This window comes from Blennius ocellaris (genome assembly GCF_963422515.1).
Source record: "Blennius ocellaris genome assembly, chromosome: 8".
Taxonomy (NCBI): Eukaryota; Metazoa; Chordata; class Actinopteri; order Blenniiformes; family Blenniidae; genus Blennius; species Blennius ocellaris.
The window spans coordinates 24200420-24228130 of record NC_137657.1 but is presented as its reverse complement, the minus strand read 5'-3'; the positions used below and the strand labels follow the sequence as shown (position 1 = coordinate 24228130).

The 27711-nt window shown below is 41.9% G+C and overlaps 1 protein-coding gene across 1 annotated transcript; it reads right to left on the bottom strand.

Annotated features, from left to right (window-relative positions):
* On the bottom strand, positions 1-27080 carry ube3d (ubiquitin protein ligase E3D). The gene is made up of 10 exons (XM_080500998.1): positions 26962-27080; positions 23358-23572; positions 22738-22828; positions 20256-20478; positions 19799-19871; positions 19616-19697; positions 17921-18029; positions 15753-15919; positions 9562-9700; positions 1-401 (listed from the first exon to the last, which is right to left on the bottom strand). Exons 1-10 carry the CDS (start codon positions 27048-27050, stop codon positions 381-383), a joined length of 1209 nt encoding a protein of 402 aa, XP_080357124.1. The 5' UTR covers positions 27051-27080; the 3' UTR covers positions 1-380.
* Between the last annotated feature and the right edge of the window lie 631 nt (positions 27081-27711).

Genomic DNA, 27711 nt, shown 5'->3' with positions numbered 1-27711 from the left:
CATCATGAGACATTTGGTATAATTCCACACTGGGATCTACTCTATTCTGCTCTTCTTCCTTGCTCGGTGTGAAAACAGGATCCTGTTCCAACAGGTCTCCATCTGCAGGTGGTGACACATTCCCAAACTTCTCAAACAGAAGCACTCAGGAAAACACACTTCCACATATTAAACGAGCCCTCGCACGCTTGCTGCATTTCTCTCTGCAGTAAACTCGTTCTCCAGCTCAGCTGGAAAACTGCAGGATGTTACTTTTAATTACAATATCACAGTGCACGCAAACGCTCGGAGAAAAAGCCGCCATCAGGTGCTGTTTGGATCCGAGAGCGCGCCAGAAGGGCCGGTTGGAGTGGAGACTGCCTGGCTGTCGGTGGGTGATCTCACAGTCTCAGGTACGCCACCTAGGAAGAAGAGAAATGTGAAAATCTTTGTCGACAGTCATCACGTCTGAGACTAAAATAAAAGTCAAACGCCATATTTAAAACCTATAATAAGCACCGTTTGTACACAAAGCACAGATTAACTGGATCTCTTGTGCAGCAACACATTATCTGCAATTACTGCCTTCGAACAACAATTACAAAAAAAACAACAACAGAGGTGGTAGAGATTTAATCAACTTCAAAATCACACATTCAGATAAACAAAACCTGGAAATAAATCGGCACAGCCACGAACCCCTCCGTCTCCCTCGCTCCCCTTCCCGCCATCTGCTCTTCCTGGGTGTTTGCCTGCTGCAGACAATGGCTGCGCTCCACTGAGGGCTCTATATTGGGATGATGGATGAGGGCATTTGCCTCACTCAAGGCCCTGTCTTCGCCATCCCCATGCCAATGTCTGCACACCACTCAAGCGCATCAATAGTAATTCATACAAACGATAAGAAACAGCGACTTGAGGTGAGCCGCGGCTAATCCCTGAAAAAAAGGTGTGATAAGCAACTGGAGCCATGGGCGGAGAGGCGGGTCTGTGTGAGAAACAGAAAAACCAACTGAAGACAAAACAGTTTCAGAGCACTTGAAGAAATAGTTTTCCACTCAAACTGCTTTAATGTTGTAGTTTTTTTGCTAACACACACATATTACCGATTAAAACTCGGCTTCAACCTAATTCATTTGAGATCATTAGGAAAAACAGTGAAGCGCACTGTGGCCAAAGCACAGAAACAAAATTTGTGTTATTACACTTGGAGGAAAAACAGAATAATCGACCCGGACTGGAACCATAAATAATTCAAATATTGACTGGTGATGCATTTCATTGACAATTCTAAACAGAAATGAAACCCGTTCGCTGGCTGCAGATTACCACTGTAATATCAAATCAAATCAATAGCTTTTATGCAAATACAGAACTCTTCAATGTATTTTCCAACAGATCCATAGAAAGGGGGCATTGTGTTACAGTGGTGTACACCGACTCTTGTTTGGACTGCGAGTTTTCCCTCTGACACACATGAGGTTAATTCATGACTGATTTGTTTCAAGTATATATAAATATATATAATGAACTTGTAAAAAAGGGGGGAAGTCGACCAAAAACGTCACCATTGCACTCTGCTTCATAAAGTTCAATTTGTCCCCAGAAGACATGAAAATCTGTTGGATTCAATCTGAATGAGGCGTCTGGTTGTCATCCAGAAACTGTAGACCAGCTGAGTGTGTGGCTGAAAACATCAATTATGATAACCTTAATGGCGAGTAGGTTTACCTTTTAAAACAAAAAAAACCTCACAATGGACATGTTTTAGGTTCATACAGTACTCCAGCATGCTTCCGAGGGAATTTTTGCAAACAAAGACTCAGCTATTTTAACATAGACGCTTCCTCATTGCAGATATGCATCTTAGATGAGACTTTGTCCCGAGGCTCAACAGCGAGACAGACGTCTTATAAGTCACAATAACACAGATTTCTTTTTAATTTACAGGAGACTTGGTATGAGATGCATTAGGCTGCAAGCCAATGTTTTCCAAGCTAATGTGTACGAGGCAAAAAAAATTTTTAAATAATTGGGGAACCGGGAAAGCTGGAGTCTAAACATCTGAAACACCACATTGCAAACTTTCAGAGGTCTGGTGGCGTTCACGTCTCGAACAGACTGCCGACTGTTTTGGCAGCAAAATGGAGCCTGCAAGATATTAAACAGGTTTGAATATTTTGGGTGTAATGCTGCGCATCATATCCTCCCAGAGTTACCAGCAGATTCGAGGACTCTTCAACTTGTTTAAAGAAAATGTGATGCAATTTTATATTCACACAAGTGTTTTATGACGCATGGATCAGTTTTGCTACAGTTTTAGCTCTGCAAATACGTCTATAAAAAGCATTTACAGACAAGGCAAACAATCTTTTAAGGTTTGAAATCTGTACATAATCTGCAGAAAGGAGCTTTTGAAAGGGTGAGGACTTCTACCTCAATCCTGTTTCCATTATGTGAATACACACACACAAAAAAAGGTTTTCAGATAGTTGGTATTTAACAGCATTAAAATTCTATGAAGGTCTTTAGAGAACACTTGACTATAATGTGCTTACGGGTGTTGCGATTCTTTGATCCAAGTAAAATATACTACATGAGCGTGAAGCCTCAGGAGTAGAACATCGAGCTGCGGCGAGAGATTACCTATGGTAGACTTATTTTTATCTCAACACAACAGCTCTTTAGTTCTCTTCAAGGTTTTTGTTTTTTTTTGTAATAGAACAGGTAATGTCTAGGTATTAAAGGTACAAAGACACTGACAAGGAGCTGGTGTGGGGACATACCTCAGGCAAACATGCGTTATTTAATGCTGGGTTCCAGAGTTTTGTTGTCACAACCGGGAACGCAGCTGTGAGGAGGCGTCTTCACAAGTGACGCAGTCCGAACTAAACAACCCCACATAAAAGTCCCAGTTCATTGCCAACTCACCTGAAATACATTACCCAGACATAAAACAAAATCCTCCACAATCTGCCTCCAAACTTGGGACATGTGAGGTGATTAACGCCTTTAACAAGCCGAGAATTAAACATCTTCTGTTGCTGCTTCTGATTATCTGAAGCAGTCAGCAAATTCAGCTGCCATCTAGTTATTATTAGACAAGGTAGTTGCATACATGATTAATGAGCAGCATGCTTTTACCTGCCGTGCACCACATTTCAGCCTGGTTGGCTGGGTGAAAGGCTGAGAGATAAAAAGCATGTTTGATTTCACTGATGGAGGAGAGCCACGGCACTTTTGATTGGTGGTACGACACTGATTAGAATTACTGATGTGCTCAATTTGTAGGCACACTTTTAGAAGGGAAATATATGCAAGTCAAACAATTGTAGGTATAAGTATATTTAATCAAATGCACTGATTGCAAACGTACCAAACAAAAATCCTTTTGATTACGATTAATAAATGAATGGAACCTTATGCACTTGAATTGCACTATTCATAAAGCTTATATTTGATGCGGCCGGATCGGTTTTCAACGAAAAAAAAAGAAAAAAAGATGCGATTGTTTGCATTTCGTTTTCCAGAATGGCCAAAGTACAAAAAGTTATTGGAGAAAAATCAGACAATCAATAAAAAACAATTCCAAGAAGTACAAAGTTATCAGCAAGGATCTTAAACTCCCTGTTAAATGTGGATAATTTCTGGACTTCAAGCCAAGAAGTGAGAAAACTGTACCAATGGTAAAAACAGCACAAAGTATGTAGATTCAGGCTGATACCATACACCAGTCACTAAACAGATGGAACCACAGGAGAGCTCTTGTGGACTCCATTGGACATTCTTTTGAAATATAAACAATAAATCCATAAAAGGAGAAATCAAATCTAAAAAAAATGTGTTTACCAAGTATCAAAAAAAACCCAAAACTGTCCAAGGTGAAGTTCTTGGTTGTTTATCCCGAATCACAAATCCAGTGACAAAGAATTTCATTGGGAAAGCAAAGAGAGGATTTTAAAGTTACCAACAATTGGTCCTGACCTAAATCCAGATGAAAACGTTTGGAGTGTGCTGAAATCCACCACAGCAGGGAGCGGAACAGCCTGAAAGGGCTTAAACATATTGCGAACGTGTCAGCAGCCGGCGGCAGACTGAAAAAAGAAGCTTCTATAATGACATGAGACATTTAGAGGCTGTACGACAAATAAGAAGCTTGTACATCAAAATATTAGTGAATGTGCTCATGATTGCGTCTCCTGCCAATTTTTCCTTTTAGCTTGGATGTTTTACATCATTAAACTCAATATCTAATAAGGCGAAGCTGATTATAATGGATTTACATCATCTGGTTCAATTGTAAACTACCTGAATGCTGCCCTATTTTTATTTATTTTTTTCGCCATTGCCGTTTCCATCTTGGTGAAATCTTGGAATCTCATTATCAAACTTTCACCGGCAGTGTTTTTCTGTGATGCGGACAGATGGATCAAGTCTGAGAAAGTTGGGATGTTTACAGACACTTTTAAAACAGTAATGCAGTGGCACACTGAGCTTCAACTCTTTAACGCATGTAACGGACACTTACTCTAAAACGTTTATGTTGGTAATAAGAAAACACGGTCATTTCGTCAGTTGAGTTTATATGCAATGGCTGTGTCGATGAATGATGCGGTCCAAGAATGAAATCAGCAATCGTGAGCGTCTCATTGCTCATCTGAGATACGGCTCCTCCTGTGACGTAAACACTGACGCAAACCGGCATCACGGACCCCGTCCTGTTGATAAGTTTCTCTTCTCGTGATGTGCTGTGGGCGCGATGAATCGAGACGTGCGCATCTGGTCTTTCATCTCAGTCTTTCTGCAGAAAGACTGAAGTGATGTGCTCGATAAACCGCCACCGGCTCTTCATTGAGAAACGTCAGATCAGTTTTTTGGGGGGGGGGGGAAATCGGTTTCTGTCTCACCTCTCTGGGAGTGAAGAGGAGATTAATGAAGTTTGGGGGGGGGGGGGGGGGTGGTGGTGGTGGTGTGTGGGAATGACACGAGGAGCTGGATCTACTTTACACCCCTATTCCACTGGCAGGCCCGGGGACGGGGGGCGGGGAAGTCTGCAGCCCAGACATTCCACATGCGGCATAATAACAGGCTGGGTTATGGTGCAGACTTTGATCTGGATTCAGGGACTGGAATGAAACAAAAATGCACGCACACATGCACGCACACCTGCAAACGAGGTCACTGTGCCGCCGTCGCGAGGTGAGAACTCATACAATGTGCTGATGAAAAATGTGTAGCAGACAGCTGGTATAGGAACAGTTTGACAAATTGAATGTGCAATCGCCGTAAACATTTTTGTGACCCGGGATTTCCTTTTTTGTGAAACCTCAATGGGATATTGGGCCTTAATCTGAACCCGGCACAAAGCTCTGTTGGAATATTTCTGCCGGTATTAGACCGACGGAGCAGTCAGCTTCACCGTTTAATGTAAATGTGCTGGCACTCATCCCTTTGTCCATTAGTGCCCGAGAGTCGCGGTGTGCATTGGTAGTCCGCGTTATCTTAAGGCAACAGAAACCAATTACGCTCTGGCCCAATTAAAATACGGTTTAAACCAATGGTGCATTGTGTTCCTCTTTCAGGGTGCAGAGGTGGGCGGGGGGCTCACAACACTTCTCGGTAGCTATAGTTCTGTTTGTTGTTTTGGAGCAGCAGTCTTTCTTCTCAGTTCATTAAAAACTTGCAGCCTCAGACAACATCAGGATCTCTAATTGCACCACAAAGGATGGACAGTGGGAGAAATAACTCATCGAACGGTCTTTGTGAGGAACTTATTTCAATGATGTGCACTTCACCTGAGACAGGTCAACGGTCTTCCAGTCAGTTTAATTTGTTGTAAAATCAGTCCAATCAAACTTGTTTTTAATTTGTGCTCAATAAAAAGCCGAGGTGAAACATCCCTTAGTGTGCCATAATAAACATGCTAAATCCGAGATTAAGTGCAAATATGTAACTTGCAAGGTCATTCATCAGCAAGTTAACAACCAAATGTTGGTTTGGATATGTGACACTGCGCATCAGCTTGTGCAATTTAAATCTTTATGTTGCGCCAGGCTGCGAATGGTTAAATGGCCTCTGATGGACGCGTACTGTACATGTAAAGGTAGACATTTTGACATTACCACTAGAAATGTTTGAGTTCTAATAATCTGAATAAATTTTCAGTTGCTCCACTTAATTTTTTCTCAATTTTTTCCTGATGACTTCATAATGCCGAAAAATGCTCTGAAAATAACAAACAAATCAACATGACTTCAAGGCGTGAGCAGTGCACCTGATTATAAAAGTAATTTACACCTGAATATTTCTTTTGCTGGCTTGAATCAGGCAAAACGTGGCAAACCCTACAGTAACTTTCAGCCTCCAATGCTTCCTCACATCTTATTCTCAACTCCTCAGATTATCAAGCTTCATGGCTTCCAACACCCCCCCCCCCGGCCTTTAAAACTCAAGGTGGAACTGCAGTTTCTCAAACCTTATTTCAAAGAAGGGACTCCTGATGCCTCAAACCATGTCCGGTAACTGTAGATGGCCCTGTGATCACGTTACCTTCCTGTCTTCTGTCGCCTATAGCGCAACAGGCTCCTACTATCAGGAAGCGTTTGAGTGTGTCAATTTATCGCACCCCCCCCCTGCGATCACCGCTTCTACTACCAGACAGATACTATGTCTCATGTCTGGGTCACTGTGTACAGTCTTCTCCATTACAGTACAGCCTCATTCCCTCTTTGTTGAAAAACAATAATACTGCTTATCTTTACATCACAAAGTGGAAGAGTTTATTAAAAAAAAAAAGACATCTGAGATTTGCATTGTGGGTGAACATCATGGTTGGGCTCTGGAGGTACAATGCAAAGACGCCACGTGACGTGACTGAATAGAGGTCTCAGAGTTCCTTCACAGCTGGGATTAAAACGTGTTGGGTGCTCGAATTGCAGGATGGATTGTGATCATCCGGGGTTGGTCAGAAGCATCTTGTGACCACTTTGACCACAACTGTAAATCCAATTGCATTAGTAACTACAGCCGGCAGGTAGCAGCCTTTAAACTGAGAAATTCATAGGAACTAAAGGAGTCTTACCGAGGGAGAAGCAGCGACTCGACTTGTGTGTTCAATGACAAGGCTCTCTCTGCCTATGAGCCGACAAGGACGCAGAAAACCAAATTTCTCTTTAAAGTAAAGACTTCAAGATTTTTGACATAGGAGCTGTCGCTCAGTGAAATCTGATAACTTTACATGCTTAAATGCTTCCAGAGAAAGAAAACCCAACCGACTGCTTCCTCTTCAAGACTCTTTGAACACGCAGCTGATGAGATGCTTTCGAGCAGGGGTCTATTCTACATTTGCCCAGCAATGCCCACAGACCAGAGGCATCGTGGCTTCAGGTTGTCTATTCAACCATTCATCCTTGTCATTAGTGGGTCATAGGCCAAGTGTCAACTGTGGTCACTGTGACCTCAAGCCAGGTCAAACTGAATATCTGTTGAGTCCATACAATTATAGGGTGGCTACTCTACACATAGTAATGTAACAATACTTAAAAAAACCCCATACATTTTCCCTTTTGTATGCAATATCCTCTAACTTAACTCTTAATTTGTACCAAGGAATGCAGGAACGCCACAATCTTTTCTGAAGGCAATAAGACTCACTTTAAAGCATTGATTAAAACTGGAAATTGCCTTTAAAAAATATACACGTTTCCTTTTCTATAAGAAATCCCCCAAAAGGAACCAAATATGCAACCAAATGTAAATCTTATATTTTCAAAAGACCATTGAAGAACCATGCTTTTATAATTATTGGCAAATTGACCCATATTTCAAAAACTGTAGCAATTTTAGAATTAATGAATGTGAAGGCTTTTTATTTTCCACTTTTTTCGTGTGAGAAAAAAGCTGCAGCTTCTTTCTGACTCATGTGCTGAGTATTTTAAATTGCATGAGCATGAGCTTCAGTGAAGATGAGCTCCGTTACTGGTTGGCTCCTCTCAAATCTATTCATTACAGCAATACCAATGTGCGAAATGTGCATGTAGCAAAAACTGTGACACACAGTGTTTCAATGCACTGTGCATTCATGCCCTGCATGTCAACACATATGGCCAATCAGACGGAGGCCGATTCACTCCTGCAGCCCAACACTAAACTCTTTATTTACAACAGGAGCCTGAATTTTACTCAGTCCACCTGACAACAACGTCAACCTGTGAATAACAGCAGGCTACATTCACAGCTGGGTTGCAGCAGCGCGTAAAAACACCATCATGGTGAAAGCAGTGACTTGTTTCAGCTTGTTCTTGTCAGAAGTTCAGAACATTTCTGTTAAGAACAGCACACATCCAGATCACACGGCATCTTTATCTAACCGACTAATCTAACATGAGCAGAGTAATTAATGAGTGAATCATTCATTACAGCGACTTTCCCCGATCACAGATTAATACTTAATGTGAAGGAGAAGTTGTTTGTCATTTGAAAAAGAAATGCATTACCTTTGGGCACATAATCAGTTTGTATCAACTCAAAACGACATTAAAATTCATGGCCTTATGACGAGGAGTAGTAAACTAATTATATAACACATGCCAAACAATTGAACTTAGTTACCGAACCTATAGCATTCAACTACCAACTGCTTGGAAAGTGGTTATTCTCAGCGTAAAACTCTTTAGAGAACCAGTAGAGCTGGTGACATTTTTGTGCTTTTCTAGATCATTCAAGTCATTTACGACGCAAAAATGATCGATATTGTATCACATTTCCGAAACCCAAACAAAATAGGGACAAATGTAGATTAAGCTGCGTGTCGATAAGCAAGGCTGTCTTTCAATTGTTGATTGCCTTACTTTGGAACAAATGTTTAAGTGTGGGCATTTTACATTGCAATAAAGTGCGTTGTCATCAGCGGGAAATGGAGGCTCTGCTATTTTTCAGCTGAAAGAAAAAACTTGCTCAGAGGGTAGAAGTCACTTCCTAAACTTTGTGAGCAAGGAAGTGAAGGATAATGGCGCTAATTACCCTCGTCACTGTGCTTTAAAAGGCCCGAGCAGAATAGAGTTGTCACCTCACTTAACACCTCCTATTTTCCAGTCAAAGCACTTTCCTTGGCAACTGGTGCTAAATATATCCGTTTTGCACAATTCCAGGTATATAAAAGCTGCGGTAAGGATGACAAAAGTGAAATCATACATTTGGCCCACATAATCCCCAAAGCAAAGCCGTTAACTGAAAGCTCTGAATCATGAAATTAATTAAGGCGGGATAAAAAAACAAAAAACAAAAACAAAACAACAAAAAAAAACACCGTCAAGCACTACTGAATTATGGAAAAACAAGGCACTGTGGGGGAAAGTGAGTGAAGTAAGTGATTGCTGTCAGCCAAAACAGCACACACTACGTCGGCAATGCAGCTTTTCACGCTGAAGAAAGATGAATGCGTACCGAATGCTTTGCAGCCGCTCTTTTGCTTACACAGCACAAGCACGGTTCGAGACATCAAAACACCTTGGGAACCGTGAGCGGCATCCACACGTCTCCACTGCATCTCGTAGCCTTACGGGGGGCATATCGACGCCTCACCTCGTACGACCTCATGCTCCGCATGGAGGCGGGAAGGGCAGCGTTGCTGTCGGTGACCACTCGCAGAAGCTCCTCGCACACCTTCAGCGGCAGCACCACGGGCTGTCCGATGGCGCTGACTTCCCAAGTCGTCACAATTCTGGAAAGATACACACACACAAACACACAGCGGGCATGATTTACTGCGACTGCCACGGCATTATACAGCCAAGATGACACGCAGAACAGCAGCTCTAAATCTCACGTCGAAGCCTTCGCCTCCTATTTTAATGAAGCGGTTCGAAGCGGTAAACTGAAATCGATAACTACAGCAACATAAAGGTGGATTGATGGTGAGCATGTGTGTGCGTGTGCGTGAGGAAAGGAGACAGAGAATAAGGGATGGAAAGAGGCAGAGGGAAGAGTGATGGAGGGAGGAGAGATTGATGCTCTGTCAGGACGAGGTGCTGATCCAGTTTGTTTGGGTGATATTTAGCCATCTGTGCAGCTACTCAGAGAAACTTTTCAGCGGCTGTACTGGGAGTGACGAGTGACAACACAAACAACAACAACAACAACAAAAAGCCCCACACAACTGTCAAAGCAATGAGCATGAAAAGGTTTACAGTCGTGTTGCAGACAGGTTGAGCTGAATCTACAAATCCCCAAACAGAAAAACTGAGCAAATGAGTTAGTTTCAATAGCGGGTTTCATCCTCCATAATTTAGGATCCTAAAAAGTTTAGACGTGAACATTTTTCAACACAATTGGAGCAGATTTTCCATTAAGAGAATTTAAAAAGTAGCTAGTGTACGAGTTTTGGCTTTTTTTTTTTTTTTGTTCGACATATTTATGTTGCAAAACATTTGTAGGATCCCCTTCTCAAATGCTACAAACGGTGAAATGCTTTCAAGGACGGTTCAGAATTGTGAATGTGCGGAAGCTAAAACGCAAAAGATAAAGCCACAGGACTCTCAAGAAGTGTGACAAGAGGACTCACTGTTCACTGCTTCACTTCTCAAATTCCCAATCAGGGTTTGTGTTTTGGCTTTTGCATTCTTGAGATTGTTGTATTGAAGCCACCATTAGAGTGCTGCTTTAATTAAGATCATAAAGTGTGGTTTAGCCTCGTCGTCCTGAAACAACAAGGCGCCGCTTCATCATTAACAAGGTTTCTTTAAATTTTGCTCAGCATCAACGGCGCCTTGTCAGACGTGTGAGTCACTCATGCCCTGTGAACTTGTGCTCGCCCAGATCATCACGGATGTTGGATTTTGAACTGTGTTCTGATAACAAGCCGGACGCCCCCCCCTCCACCCCCTCCACCCCGAGCTTGGGAGGACACGGCATTCGTGATTTTCCAAAACAAGTCTCGCTTCACTGGACCACAGGATACTTTTCCACTTCACCTCGGTCCATCCTAAATGAGCTCGGGCATCTCTGAATCTTGTTTGTATATGACTACTTCTGTGCATGGACGGGTTTTAATTTGCATTTTTGTGGATGTAGGACGGAAATGTGTGCACAGAGCGTGTATCAGGATTTCTACCGCTTGCCTGTTTTTATTGCTTTGCTCCCCCAAAGGACTTGAGATCCCCCAAGCGATGCCGATTTGGGACTTGTCCCTTGTTTACAGAGATTTCTCCTGATTCACACACTGTGCAAGCTTTAATGTGGGGTAATATATAGTATCTTCTATTTGTACCTTGTTTTTTGTCCAGATGGTGTTTAATATTCTCAGTCACAAGACGTACTATGAGTTCCTTCACGTCTGTCATGAAACACAACAGTTTCCCCCGTTTGTAACATTTTTGACATATTAAACGCAAAACGTTATCTGCTGTATTCATTGTATATACAAATAAGGTCTTCAGGGCTCATGGACAGGAAGCTGTTGGGGAAACACGCACAGGAAGAACATGCAAACCCAACCTGACCAGTAGAAAACCCAGTTCTTTTCTCTGAAGCAAGAAAACTCACTAATTTAAACTACATTTCACGCCTAACTGAACAATTAAACGTATATTTAAAAGATAGATAACATAGAGCGACCAAACTTCTTCGCCCAGACTTATCAACTTGCCACATCCTTTCAAAACTAAGGGTTTAAAAATCATGGGCATGTTTGGATTTGTTGGTTGAATAGACTTCGCATAGATTATTCACTAATTTATCATGTGCCATTTCTTCTGCAACAGAACGCCATGTGCACTTGTGTTAAGACCAAAAAATAGTGAGAGATGATATATCAAAACAAAATGCATCTTCCTTGCCCACTATTTGTCAAGTAAAACCTCAGCCATATATTTTCTATTCAGACGACACACTTTTTAAAATCATTTCATACAGAATTTCTGTTTTTTGTGCCACTGACTGCAAAAGTGATTTTTGTAAGGCAAAATAAATCATGTTAAGCAAACTCAGAAAAGACCATGCAAATGTATATAATCATTTCTATTTTTCTCCAGATATATTTTCCAACGATTAAAATTACAAGACCTCTTCGAATAAATCTCAAGTCAGGGTGGTTTTAGTAGTGAGGCCGAGGGTTGAAGGACCTGCATATCTAGTAGCTATAACTGCATTAAATAAAACAGAAAATCAGTTTCTTCACCTTTGCAAACTTAGGTCTCATTTTGAATTCGGCTTTCTTTCAGCAAATAATTTCAATGTGAAACTTTCAACAGTGACACAACTGCATTTATATTTTGAGTATCAGTTAAGGATCACCTGGTGAACACTATAGTATCATCATTTGATGAAGTCTTTTTATACATATGTTTAAGTACACAGAGGATTTAAATGATTTGCATCTATTTTTATTAGCATTTTGGAACAACACTAAAGCAAGACTACCAATGGGGTGACAGTTATGATCTCTATATTGGGCCCAAAGCAGCCAGGGAGTAGTTAATGTGATCAGGAGGATTTGATTAGTCCAATATTACAAAGAGCTCTGTGGAAACGAAGCTGTGCGTACGATTTCCATTAGTCTTCCTTCCCTCACTGTGGAGGACCTGCCGTTTCCCCCCATTGTGCCGGCTTGTGATGGTGCTGGCGACTTTCACTCAACTCGTAATCAAGTCACTGCCATTAGTGACAAGCCTAATCCACTTAGGCACTGGCTCACTGGTTCTCCAGCCAATTATTGGCCGTTTGAACAACGCAACACCACAACCTCTGGCAGCAGTGGGCTGTAACCGACTGTATCCCGAATAAGAGGGCCATCAACGTGGGACTTCGGCTCCCCAGGCATAACATTTAATTTAAAAATGTCAGAGATGAGTGATGAAGGATGAATGGTAAATTATGTAAGGGGAAATGGAAGTGTGAGTAACACCAGCATTTAGCTTCACCAGACTTTTTGGGGAAATGGCAGAAGGTTAAAAAAAAAAAAAAAAGGTTCAATGCAGTTACAAGCCTAAAATGAAGCTTAATGACCCCACAAAATGAAAAGTAGAAGGTCAATCTACTCTTGGTTCCTACACTCAAAAATCCACTGTTCATTTAGTGGCGCCGTTGGAGTAAATCACTGGTTAACGTAATGTACATGATCAGTCACATTCACAGATGGCGACAGCTGGCATGCAGAGCGTCGGCACACTATTAGGAGAAACTTTGGGCGGTTGGCAATTTCCCCTCACGGTAAGAAGTTAGAGTCTAGATTGGACTTTAAGGGCCATTTTGATGTGGAGTACACATGTTCTGAGTTCTCGAGTTTCTTTCTGCAGCCAAAAAACATTAACTTGAGGCCAACGAGTGACACAAAGTTACCTGTCGAGAATGAGACCGTTTGTCTCTTTGCTCTGTGATGGACTACGAACCTACTTCACGCCTGCTGCAGCACCTCCATCCATCATCCATCCATCCATTGGAATTCACAGACACAACTCAACCAAGTTTCAACTTTAGACTGAACAGCAATTCTCTCGCTTTTGAACACCAAAATGTGTGAATGTAATTTGTTAGATAGATAGATAGATAGATAGATAGATAGATAAATACTTTAATGATCTCCAAGAGAAATTCACAATTGTTGGAATGGTCCGTCTATCCTTCTAGTAGCGATCTAAAGACTTGGAGAATTAACGCCAAGGTACTCTGAAGCTGCTCTAACAGCACGTGGCAGCTTTACAGAGATGCTGGTTTTGTCCTTTTAATTTGCCAACGGTATTTTGGCAGCAATTTATAAGAGGGGACAAAAAAACGCTACCTCATCAAAAAGTCTGTTTATATAACTGTATTTACTACAACTGTCCACAACAAGCTGTCTTTTACTCAAATGTTGGAGAGATGTGCTCATACTGAATGAGGCGACACGTCTACTGAAATGGTGGTTAACTTCAACTACCTCAAAAATGACTGCAGCTGTATTGAGAGGCTCGTCCTCTTACATATCCAGGGTTGCCAGTTTGACCCCCAACTTAATTCTCACACTGAAATTCCAGAGCTGAATCCCAACCCAGTGTTAATCTTGTGATTTATTCCCTCACTGCTTGTCACCGAGTTCCAGAGACACAGTTCACCACTACTTGGGGGCAGTAGGAGGTCGAACCACGCTGTTTCTTGGGTGTAGAAAAGATTTAGATGCTTATCCGTTACGGATTCCTTCAAGCTGCTGCAAACCGATGCTTGCCAGAGGGCATACATGCCACTGAGCAGCAGTGGTAGTAATGGTGTTACTGGATCCGGGACTTAATTAGGCCGCCTCTCAGTAATCTACGACTGGAGGAATGCCAGCTGAAGCCAAATTGGCCAAAGTTGGACCGAAGCCTGTTGGACAGATTGTAAAGGACCAGTTGGTCAGGGGATGACTCGGATCCCTAAAGTTGTGGTTGAGGAACATCTGGGATTCTCTGCTTTCCATAATGCTTTTGGAAAAGATTGATGGATGGACTAACGGAGCTCAGTTTTGCTTAAAGCGTGAAGTGTTGCCACACCAGCAGGCTGATGCCATACACCAGATGGCAATAAATCAAGACGAAATTATGAACCCATAAAAACAGGACCAGTTAACTGTGATATCGGTGCTTTAGATGAGCTTAGAAAACCATAATTTTAGTCTGAGCAGCACAATGGTCTCATATGTGTAGCTCTCCATCAATAGTGAATGTTTTAATTGACACCATTGTTGATTTGGCACAATCAGCTGACCAGTGACCCAGAATGAACATCTGGAGTAAAACTGAAGGAATTCACCTGAACGCAGTGTCACATTAAAGAGAACAGGACGGTCAACACTAAAAGCATAATGCTTCCTGCTCGCAGCTGTGGGCTCAGTACAAGTCCCCTGAAATACCATCTCTGTCACACAGCGACAGTCAAGCACTGATATTCCCACTGTAAGAAGTAGTACAAGTGAAGCTCAGATAATTAACAACTCAAGAGGCAGGCATGCACGATGTCCAGCAGGTAGGAAGTTAAAAACCTCACTACTTCAGTCAAAAGCTGCAACATTCGTTCATTTCACCGGCTCATCTCGCTGTGGCAACCCGGCGAGATCGCGTGCATCACACGGCATTCAACTCCTCTCTTCCTGCTCCGACTGAAGTATCAGTCTTGTTTCTGCTTTTGTGCGAGCTTTGTCTCTAATTACCCGTTCCTCCATCAGTCAGCCGGTGGGCCTGTCAGAATGAAGCAAGCAACAAAACCCTCGCTGTTCTGCCTTCACTCTCTCCGGCTGCACGAAAGGAAAAAAAGAGATTAGGAGGAGGAAGTAGAGTTAAAAAAAAAAAAAGAAATGCTGAGTGCTGATTCAGATGAAAATAATGAGGGTTGAAGGCTCTTCCAGTGGGGTGCTGCTGCACTGAACATGGAAATTCACATGCAGCATATCCACCTACACTTGTCTAATGCTTTGCAGGGGGGGGCGCGCAGAAGAACTTCGCTCCAGTCAAAACAACGCTCCCTGTATGAGCAACAAACCCGAGTTATGCAACTGGCACCTTTAAGACAGCTTCTGCTGGCAAGCAAAAAATAAATAAATCAATCAATCAATCAGACAATTATGTTTGAGCGGGGACCCTCAGTGCAAAATGTTCTATTAAGATCTAAAATGTATTCAGCAACAAAGCTGTCTTTCATCCTTCGCAGCTGAGCCCAGATAGGTGGTGATTGAGAGGCTGCGTAGGAAAGATGAAAGGATAAGTGTAAAGGGATGAAAACAAAGATTGGAGGAGTGGGTGAGGAGATGGTTAAGTGTCCTCGTTTACTCTCGCTGCTGGGTGCCTGAGTCAGAGCAGATGATGTAGAGGAGTTTCAGGGCTCGGGCGGCTCTGGCTGATGGGCCGTGAAGAGCAGGGCAGCCGATGGACCCCTCGCCTCCGACCTGCCGCTCCCGGACCGACGCGATGACGGAGTCGCTGTTCAGCAACCAGAGCTGCAGGAGGAGGAGACGGGCCGCTTAACGCTGGGGACGCACATGAGGACTCGTCCTCCTTCACACCGCTCACTTTATCACACATCGAGTTTGAACGATTCAGAAGAGAACGGTTTATACCAAAACATGTAACAAATGTTAAATTATTTCTTTGTTGAATTGAAAGTTTGTTTAGGACATGTGGGCACAAATTAAACAACAACAAAATTCCATAAAAACTCATAAAATAAACATAAGCAAAAATTAAGTAGTTAAATAAATAATGCCCAACCAGAACCGAAAAGGAGTAGGACGAAGCCTAAACTGATGACACACTTCTGGAAGCTGAATAGATAGAGCAAATTCACCGAGCAGTGGTTATTTGACACCCGCCTCATTATTTTATTTACATTTGCTTGTTAAAACTGCAAGAAGTATTCAAGTACAATACATTTCACAGTTTCTTTCTATGATACCACCTTTTCTTTTTTCAAAGACATTGCTGTAAGTTTTAGTACTTTTTAAAAAATAGTGAAGGCATGTACAATATTCAACCGTTTAATTACGGTGCTGGACGCTGCAGAAGTGCTTTGTTGACATCATAACAATGTATTATGCTCTCCTCTGTAAGTGCAATTTATTATGGGGTTTCTGCTTCAATACTCTTTTCACTGTGAGGCTTAATAAGGTCAAACAGAAAAAAAGAAAAGAAAAGAAAAGTTGAGGAAAATGCAATAATGATTGCAAAACCATTCAGCAGCAGCTCCAGAGGCACTTATTTATTAAAGATTGTGGTCCATTTTGGCCCAATTTCACACAAGATTAATTATACTGTTATTTCTATCCTGATTCCAGTTTAGAGCCTGCAATAAACACGACGGTAAAACTGAAATACTTTGGGGATGTTATTGTTGCGTAAATGGTCAGACTGAAGAATCAATTAAAACTTGAGTTAAAAACTACGTTTCATTCCAAGAAGACCCCTCTGTACGTCTGATTTCCAATGTATTCTGTTGATGTGCGACGTGTATTAAAGACGAGCTGAATAATGACAACTGCAAGTTACGACATTGACATCATAGTTAAGAAGGAAGAATAGTAGAACTGAATTGGAATTTTCAATTTGGAAAATATATCCATAATGCCAATTTTCTGCATGAGATTTTTGGACATACTCCTAAAAGGGGGTATAAAGGTGCAATTGCCTTTGCACATGACTACAGTCTGTTGTATTGTAATGTAACCATTTACATGAAAAAGATGAATATTAGATGTAACAAGCAACGTGCTGAGCTTCACATCTCCAATGAGTGCAACATCTGCAAAGGCAGCCTCCTCCAGTAAACTCCCTCAAGATAATGAGTTGAAAACCAGGAATAATTTAGTGAAAATCCACACTGGCGGAGAGCTGCGGATTAGCAGCTACACCTCTCTCTGCAGGAATCCCTTCACACCAGGTAGTTTAACTTTGATCTGAAGACTGAAGGACGTTTCACTCCGCAATGCTAAATCTACTTTCCACTCGTTCTACAATCATTTTCAGAAGAAGGTACCTGCTCCATTAATCACCGCAGGTTAGTGTGTATGCAGACGTTATGATATTATTTGCCAACTAGATGCTTTAGTTTTGGTCTTGGTGGTTTTGCAGAAAGATGAGAATCTGTACGTGCCGACTTTTGATAATCATTCACTCTCAGTGGGGTGGCCAATATTATAAACATTGATTTATTAGTAATTCACAGATATTTGATGGGAATAATCCCAACTCTTTAGCAGCTGACTGCGATTTGTTTGTGTTCCAGTGTTGACTTACTGTTGTTTTACAATGGAGCACCTGTAATAATCCACTTGTAGCTGATTTAACAGAAGCCAAAAGCCTGGAAGTGTGCCCGACCGCCCTAAAATCACCATAAATCAACATTTTCCATCTTCTTCAGAGCCTGCCATGTCAATCTTTCCCCACTTGTGAAGCCACAGAGTGCTCTATTTTTCGCTCGTCTGATTGCGCCCGGCGCTTCTTACCAACAAGAAGGCTTTTCCATCAGGAGTCTGGACCGAGAAGTGGAAGGTGCTCAGCGAGTTCGACAGCTCCCGCAGCCTGGCTGCTACCGTCCTCTCCACGAAGAGAGATCTGCCCAAAAGACAAAAAAGCTAACGCTCATTTCCATATTCTGTTTTTGCACAGCATAGCGACTGTCACTCATTTCATGCACTCGCAGTAGAAACTGAAAGGAGCGTGCTTTGCCTTCAGGAGGGGGCCATTTCCTCTTGGATGGAAGTTTCCAAATGGCAAGTTTTTAAAGGGGTCACATTATGCAGCTTTTCAACACTTTCACATGGGTCTCGTTTGTCCAAAAAAACATTGTATTCACAGTTTATTGCACCAAATCTAGCTTTTTCTAGATTTTCACCGATTTGAGTATTGGATCATAGGAGCTGAATTTAGAATCTGCTGTGTCTCTGCGAGCTGGACTGGCTCCGCCCACACATGCACATCTTGGGAAAAGGAGGAAATGCTTCCTCCCGGGGTGCCATGTGCCAGAGCAGAGCTGCTTAATTGTGGGAGGAGTCAAAGGGGAGGAGCCTACCTTGATTGGGATGGACTAAACCCCCGATGACACTATGTAGGGTTTGATTTTTGACTGACCGGTTGGAGCAACAAACTTTTTCAAAACTGAAACAAGTCAGGGAGAGGACACACTTTCTTTACTTCTGGGGCATTATTCCAGTTATGGGGATGCACATCACTGTTGGAAAACCATTAGAAAGTGAATTTTGCATAATATAACCCCATTAAGTTACAGGATAAACAATTATAAGAAAAAACAGATACGACTAGTAAATTTTTTTTTTTTTTTTAAACAAGTGGCAGTAAATTACAATTTTCTAAGATTACTTCTCGGCAAACTCTCATTGGAAACACTGTTTATTCCAAAATGTATTTAACACTAGTTGTAAAGAAGGGGCACTTGCCAGATTTCTAATCTACTTCGGACAAGAAGTTAATTCTGTTGGTACTATTGACTCTTGTTTAAGCTTCTTGTAACCCAAGCTGTTGACAAGCAGTTGCCTCATTGGCTGATCTCCATGCAGATAAAAACACAAAGATGACCAGTGGGACTCCCATATCGCCGAAGGAACTCCGTCCTCCAAAATGGCAATACACATCCACAGCGTAGACCAGCGGAGAAGATGCAATCATCTGCAAGACTTCAATCATCCAATAGAGTACACTTGCTACGCACTGACGGACACTGCTAATCCCACAAATACACGTTTCTTAAAATAGAAGAATGCTTTCCAATCGCACTGCTGAGAGGCATTGTAACAACAACAACACCAAAGTGTATGTGTATATTATATATTCATATATAAAGAGTAAAATCACTCAGAGGGACAAGTGTCGACTATACGTTTCATTCAGACGGATATTTGTGACATTTGTGAAGGACCTCAAAGGTGTAACTGAAATTATTTGTTCTCCAGAAAAAATTACGTCTGCAGGATGTCAAACATTTGAAGGGAGAAAAAACAAAAACAACTGCAGACAAATGATTTATAATCCCAGCTTTGATTTCAGCCAAAGTGACCAACCTGAACAGACTTCTCCTTCACTTTCCTCATTCTTCTCTGTAAATGGAGTTTGCTTTCACAGCAACACTTTTCTAAATGTCAGTGCAGAGGTTGGGATTTAAGAAAAAAAAATTAATAACTTGCCTGTTAAGTGAAGCATCTTCTGGTTTCCTGTCTCCCACAGCGGGCTCCACCACCACCTGTGTGATGTACAGTTTCAGGGTCCCTGGAAGATACAGAGAAATCTTCAATAAGTGCTGCTGAAAATTGTGATACTTAAAATAAAAAAAAACAAACAACACTTTCTTCCAATACTGTGCTCCGTACCTGGCGCGACAATCTCTCCCAGCTCTAATGAACAGCTTGCACAGGAGGCAAGTGTCAGGCGACGGCAGGGTTTCTGTGAACACGGCAGGTAAGGAAAGAAAGAAAGAAGAAAAAAAAAAAACAACGATCACCACGGTACACACTTATCCAAAACTTGGCTGTCTTAAACGTGTAATCAGTAGAAGATGCAAGCAGGGGAGAGATACGCCGCGGGTTGCTCCTCGTTTCATTTTCTCTCGGTTTCAGTCATGCAAAAAGTGTTGCTTGTGTGGAGAGCGAGTAATGGAAGAGAGGGGAGATCAATTCTCATCTACAGAGTGCTCCAGCTTGACTCTATTGATGCAACTGTTTGAGGAGAGTGTCTGCGGGCTTGAGCCACACAGCAACGGACCGACATTTTGCAAAAAAACGTCTGAAAACCCCTTTACTTTGGCAAAGGTTGTTCTTCATTCCTCACCTTTGGATCTTGACCGTCCTCTGCGCCAACAGGACTCACTTCCTCGGTCAGAGTCTGTCCGCAGCTTTCGTCTCGGGCGAGGAGGACGAAGCTGTCTCCCACTAAACAATCCTCAGCCCGGGGCAGCAGCTTCTTGTTGGCGAAGGGATCCGGGTGGCAGCACCATTCGTCCACGATGGCGTTCCAGTTGCAGTGAGGGAGAGGAAGAACTCGCCTGAATGCTCTGAAGAAGAGGGAACAAGGCAAGGGCAAATTAGTGTTGCATTCGTGGCCTCCTTCCGCATTGAGCTGTAGTTCGTCTAAATAAGCGCAGGGCTCTGTGACGGTCAGAGAAAAAAGTGATGGAGGTGAGAGGGAAACGGGGCATTACAAAAAAACAAAAATTATATTAATTGTCCTGGAAACCTGAAGGCAGTGGGACTGACTCTAAATACATCATAAAGTTACTCTCTTCCTAATCAGTCAGGAAATTGTATTACATGTCCGTTTAACTCCTTAAGTTTTATGTTTGCTATATACGCGATACTTTTACTTAAAATATGCATAAAGCTAATTCAAACATTTGTTCCTACAGGTGTTGCACTCAAATAAGACTAACTGCAGATTTCAAGTGAATTCAAACTGTTTTTTGTTTATTGTACTTATTGCGTCAGGCAGCTGCGAGACTAAAGCATTGATGATGCTCGTCTTGAGTGAGCTGAAATAAAAGCAATCAAGACCCTTTAAGTCAATTTCCTTACACTGATCAGATGGAAATATAAATGTATGACTTCAAATTTTTCTCTCAATGCACTTAAAAATGACTGCAGACATCAGCTATATTGTCAAAAGTGCAACTTTATTACTGTGATTGTTCGCTTTGTGATAAAACTAGAACATAGGTGAGAAGAAATCATGATAATATGGGATTAAATCATTATACACAGTTTAGTGATGAATGCAATGCAAATACAATGACAACTAATGAAAAATTAGCAAATAAGCTCTATGGATCTCAATAGCTGTTAAAAATCTATTTTACTGTGGGAAGTCTCCAAAGAATTCAGTCATAAAAGGGTAGTTATTGAAGCACGGTATGAACCATATGACAGTTAATTGGTTGAGTTTCACTGCGGGTGCAGGGAGAGTTTGCAGCACTGCTTTATTTGAAAGCTTTCATTGTCATTGTACAAAACACAAACTTAGTTTGTGGTTCATGCTTAAAGACATCAAAAAGTAAACTCGAGGGGGATGTAAACAAAAGAATAAAATATGGATCATTACGTTTGTGTTTTGTTTTTTGTTGTCCACATGCCAGTGAAGCAGCTTTAATCACTATAATTGGGAGACAAGTTTCATTGCCCGCTTCAGTAGAAATAAAGTCGCAGACTAAGGGATTTAAAAAAGCAGAAGAGGGTGGGCATATTGTCAGAATATTTCCCAGCGTTGCTATGCCTACATGTGCAATAATTTCAGTTGCTTACAGCGTCTCACGATGTATTTTCAGCTGGCAGTTGTTGACAGGTGAGACGTTGCATTTTAACAGCCAAGCCTTCACTGCTTGACAACAAACAGAGTTGAGGGATTTTTTTTTTTTTACACTCAAATTCACATCATCCCCCCTCATTAAAACTCTGCTCCGTGATTTATAAAATATTCCTTGATGTGACAAACTATGAAGGCAGATGCGTTCCCGTTTTATACACATTAGATGAAAACACTCACCTTGCTTCAGTGTGTTTAACAACTGCCGTTTGGCAATAAGCAGTACGGTACTACCAGGTTGTATGCAGAGCAGAAACATACTGAAAAAAGTTCTGCCTTCATTGCTGCTGTTGGCCTCCAACATCTCTTTTACATGACAAAGAGTGATTGTGGGAATAAAATCACCTGTTAAAGCCTTCGAGGGCCTATTGGGGAAAAAAAAAAAGGAGCCTGTGGTGAAAGAGCATTACGAAGCATAATGTTGTCGGAAATAACTTTTCACTGTGCCGCAAGCACTTCTGGCGTTTCCATTTCTCTCAAACCTTATTGAGACTTAAAAAAAAAAAAAAAAAAAAAAAAAAATCAGGTTTGGCAACTTTTAGTGGGTTACCGCTGCAATCACAGCTGGGGGGCAAGGGTCTCTATAATGCAGCTATTGCAATTTTCAGCGTGTCACAGTGTTGAGCAAAGAAAGCTACGAGGCAACGAGAATAACACCGAGCGTCCAGTCGAGCCTCCTCAAGGTAAGAAACCCATTTTTTTTTTTTTTTTTTTTTTAATAGAAGTGCAGGCCTTTACATCACACTGGCTCGATAACTCTTAACACAGTCGGCCTGACAAGAAGTGAGGGCTCTGCCGAGGCTCCATCCATCAATTCTTGCCCCCCCCCCCTCCCCCCTTCGACTATCTCGTCTGGGTCACATCGTCAATAGACAGTCACTCGTCTTTTTGTGCGGAGGAAGGTGTAAATAAAACACCATTTCCGCCGATGCCCTTCCTCGTCCCGGCCGCTCCTCACCTGTCCTCCAGCAGCCTGGTCATGCAGCCCTGGCAGTGAAAGCAATAAGTCTCCTTCACCCGGAGCGTCTCCATCACGGTGGCAGGAAGCTCTGCAGGAAAAGCAAACAAACGGGTGATTTGTTTTGTTTTGTTTTGTTTTTTTTAAATCAAAAGGGTGGCAACTTTCAACTACTGAGCACAAAGTCAATAAGATTCCGGGTGGCGAGGGATCGGGCCATCAATCTGGTCGTGATTGGACCGTCACAGGATTGTCCTGAGCCGTCGTAGCAGGCGAGCTCAGGGGGTGCCAGAAAAGAACCAACATTTCGGAGGGGGGGGGGTTGCGAAACAACTCTTGGGTACATTTTACATGATGTCCCTTCAAAACAGCCTGATGGGACTTTTCTCGTGGCGGATGATTAGTCGCTCGTGGCCCACAGAGGATCAGCAGGGGGGGGCGAATTCACACCCTCGCCATCTCAAATGACCAAGCGACTCAGTCCAATTAATTGAAAATAGGCGGCGAGCTCTAAATAGCCACCATAAAGACTTTGTTCTGATCTCTGGCACGGAGGAGTGCGGCAGTGCCGGAGGGAGGCCGGATGCGACTGGATGAGACGTCTCCGTGGCGGAAGTTACCTTCGTCTGCGCTCTGCTCGATGCCGATACGCAGTCTGAAGTGGAGCTCCTCGCCGCAGAACTCGCCCGCCGGTGTCGGGATGCAAGAACCCTGCTGGAAGGTGACCCCCGCCGGCAAGGTCACGGTCAGCTCCCCGTCTGGAGTGGCGATGCAGAGGGAGGAGGAGTCGCCGCCCGTCACCTGCACGTCCGCGGGACTTCCTGCCACATCTTTCCTGGAGACAGGACGGAGGGATTAGTGCACACACGTGTTCAGGAGTGACGCAGACAGGATGTTTGGACTGGCGGTCAGGTTTGGCGTTCTGAGGGACAAATAAAACATCTCAGCACATTTAACACCGCAGCAAAGCAGCAACTCGGTGAAACTGAACGAATGAACCTGGCAAAGCAAAAATACATTTATTCCTGACATTTCCAATGAAGCCATCATTTAAGAGAATAAAATACTATCGTTTTTATAGGGGGGGGGGGCACGGGACCACAAAAACCACCAAAGTGAGTTCACTTTGAATATTTTTCATTCTCAGAAAATATCACAGGATGACAATAACAGATTTTATTCAAAAATGTTATAATCAGTGTTTAACGAGATAGAGTTGCCAACATCTCCGTTAAATAGCAATGGAGTTATTTTACTCACAAATAAAGAGTAACTAGTTACTTAGGATGGTAATATTACTTGTGCTTGTCACATCATTGCGCATGTGACTATATTCTGAGCTGAGCTGTCGGCGCTGTGCACTTCAATCCAATGACACGTTCATACAGGGGGAAGATGCTGCTTAACAGATTCCAGACTAATAGTCATATGAATAGGTGATTTACATGCAGAAATGACAAGTATTCACATGCAGTAACACATCACAGCTCTGCTTATAAGGGCAACTAGTTATGATGACTGATAATGAATCTACCCAACAGTATACAAATTAAGAAAGAAAAGACCCAATGAACCACAAAACAAAGGAAAAAGGAAATTCTAAACTTTTTGGGGGGAGTATCTGACCTCTGGAAATATGCTTACCGTACTTCATTCAAATATATTCATATATTACCCATTTCTTTTGTAGTTACTATGTTTTTGTGCCCACTCTTCTCTCATCATATTATGAAATAAATTCACTGACTAATCAGTTTTCTCAGACTATCCATTCCCACTTCACAAACACAGCTCTCCAGTACATACAGACCATACGGATACAGAAGTATCTGTAATTAGTCTTGCGGTGAATAATGAGCCGACCTGGACTGCACAACAAGATCACTCGTTTTCTATTTCGGGAGCTTTGTGTGGCGATGATAAAATATTAAAATATACAGCAGAAGAATTGTAGCACCTCTAACTTTTACTGGGTCCTGCCATCACAGACAATGGTACATAGAAGTGCTGGTTCCAATTTCAATATTGCTTTACACACAATAAGTTTGGGTGCAGTGATTCCGACTGATCACAGAAGAGTTGTATTGTATCTTGCAAGTGTATGGAGTTACCTGTCGGCCTCTAAATTGTAGGAAGAGCAAATAGCAGCACTCGTTTAGCTGCATTTCAAATCTCATTAACTCCATCTAGTGATGCTGCAGGTCCATTACACGTACAGTAAATATAAAAAGATCTGGATTTAACATGGTTGGGTGACCCGTGTTCAAAAAAGCCAAATGGATCATTTTATGAAAATCTAATATGAATTTAGATGAGTTCATTTCCAATGGTGCAGTCACAACAAGATTATATTGATAGTATCACGGTCTGTGTCGTCAGTGTTAATCCAACTGATAGGACTCAGTTTAGGTAAGTTTTTCCCTTAGGTAATATACATAAATTGCAGTTGTTAGCTAGTGGATAATAGAAACCGTAATAAAATCCATCCTGCAACAAAACCTCCATTCACATAAAAGCCTATCTATTGCTCGTGAGGATGTTTATGATGTAAAAACAATAAATGTAGTTAATACGCCTGATTGGACCTCTTGACCCGAAAGGTCCACAAAATAACGTTGTGGTTTTATACAATTAAAGCTGAAATAAAAATACATTTCAATAAAATAGACAGCATATCCTCACCAAAAAGAAGTGAACACATGACCCCCCCCCCCTCCCCACCAAAAAAACAAAAACAAAAAAACCCTACTCAATACCATATCAACATACAAAAGTCTTAAAAGAAAAGTTTCGGTAAAGACTTTTGTAAAGGGAATAAACAAAACTAAAATGAAGACATATTCATAAACTGATAAATCTGAACTATATAATACAACCACAAAAAGTAAAGAGATTAACTTTTACAAGGTTATTAATAAACAATAAAAATTGAAATATGAAATTCAAAGTCCAAAGTATTGCTTTGTTGTGGTCCCGAGTAAAGTATTATATAACTATGATAACTGAGACTCTAAATCTTTTATCTCAAGTGAGCCGGACTAGTCAAATACATCCTTTACATTTAAACTTTTAGGTTTTTCTTTGGTTTGGTGCAGAGTATATGTTTAAAAAAAAAAAAAAAAGAAGCCCGTTTTCACAAAACCAAACAATGAGTACTGCAAATTGCAATCATTTCAACATAAAGACAAGTTTAATCTGTTTTTCTTTTCATACCAAAAATACAGTGAAATTAAGGCGCAGTAGTGGCCAAGAGCAAGGATGTGAAATGTCAGACCAGTCAAGAGGCTGCATCCCGGCCCAACAAACCACCAAGCAAATTGTAAAGATTTGCAAAGAAAACAATGATTGCTTAAGCGCAGCGGACACAAAACAACACAAGACCTGAGCTGAGATATCAGTGATGCTGCCATGAAAGCTGAGAATCTAGCCTTGCTCTAGTCTGAGAACCATGCTGTCAGGTTGTGTAAAAACATCCATAACGGAACAGTTATTGAAGGTTTTTGGGACATTTTACTGTATTTTGTAGTACAAGGTTGAATTAAAATGGGCTTTGTGTTGAGACTGGAGTCATTTTTCCATAATAAATGTTTGGATTTGTGAACATATAGACATTTTCATCATGTATACGCTGCGCCAAAGGTTATTATGGCACTATTTTACCGGTCCAGCCCAATCAAGATGCCACTGGACTGTATATATTGTGGTTGACATCCCTGGTCAAGAGGCCAGAATGGAATACCGCAGGTTTGAACCCCACAGTAGACAGGTCACCATCATGGCTCTCTGAGCATGACCCTTGACCCCACAGAGTGCAGTAATGTGGCTGCTCATCGCATCCTCGAACTCCTATGGGTGAATGCAGGAAAATTAATTTCCCCAAGTGGTTTAATGAGGTATGATTAGAAACACGTCTCAAAGTCAATACATTTTATTTATTGTAAACACACAAACCCAACTATTGCATCTGGTGGCCATCCGTCCTGGCAGCATCACTGGAATCGCAGTTTGATTTCCAATGCTTTGTTTTATCCACTAATAATAACAGAACTTAGAAAGGGCTCAATGGCTTCATTGGGATTTTGTCAATGTGCTTGGTCGTTTCCTGCCACATACGGGCCGGTTTTGTCCCACGGGCCTTAGGTTGTTCTAAATCTTCCCAAACGCACATTAATTAAACGACCTTAAAAACAAAGTGAGAGCAGCAGTGAAGAGAAGTTATGTTACCGGACGATGAGCAGTCCGCTGTGCAGCCTCCTCCTCAGCTCCAAGAAGACTGCAGCTCCACGGGCTTCAGCGGGCATGTCCTCCATCATCCAACACAGTTACTCTGTCAGGAGGAAGAAAACAGTCCGCGCACAGTCAGCCTGGAACAATCGAGCCAATAAAACGGCATAAATGTCTGCTCCAGGTCTGAATTAGCGGCTACAGTGCTCCACGTTTCTTCTCTGTGGCAGCCTGCAGTCAAGGCGCATTATATAACACAGGCTCAGCACTGCTTCCGGTTTAGACTTCAAAATAACAGCATGGAAAGACTGCAAGGAATGAATTCTTATGGATTATTCTATCCTTGTGGTAAGAATGATTTTTGCCAATAAGATTACATTTGAACACCCGATTCTTTCAATTTTTGCTAAGTTAGCAAATTGGATGGATCAAAGTTTATAGGTTGAATTGATAACAGCGATTGATCAATTTACCAATCAGGAGTCTCAGGAGCTGACTTGAATATAACTGTTACATTTCACATTTCAAAGTGAATGTGTCCTTTCCCGCTGCACAATATAGTCGTGATTATCACTCTCATCTCACGGTGAGGTCTGGATCCAAATACCAGCTGGGTCTTTCTGTGTGGAGTTTCCATGTTCTCCCCATGTGTGTGGATTTCCTCCAGGTATTGGTTTCCTCCAATGGTCCAAAAACATGCATGCGAGGTTAATTGGTGATCTTAGATTGCAAACTCCACCCTTACCACTG

Coding starts and splice junctions, on each gene's coding strand:
- ube3d (XM_080500998.1), bottom strand. CDS start 27,050: ATGATGGAGGACATGCCCGCTGAAGCCCGTGGAGCTGCAGTCTTCTTG. Junction 19,872..20,255: donor AGGACGGTCAAGATCCAAAG/GTGAGGAATGAA, acceptor CCGTGTTCACAG/AAACCCTGCCGTCGCCTGAC. Junction 402..9,561: donor GGAGCATGAGGTCGTACGAG/GTGAGGCGTCGA, acceptor TCTTCTTCCTAG/GTGGCGTACCTGAGACTGTG.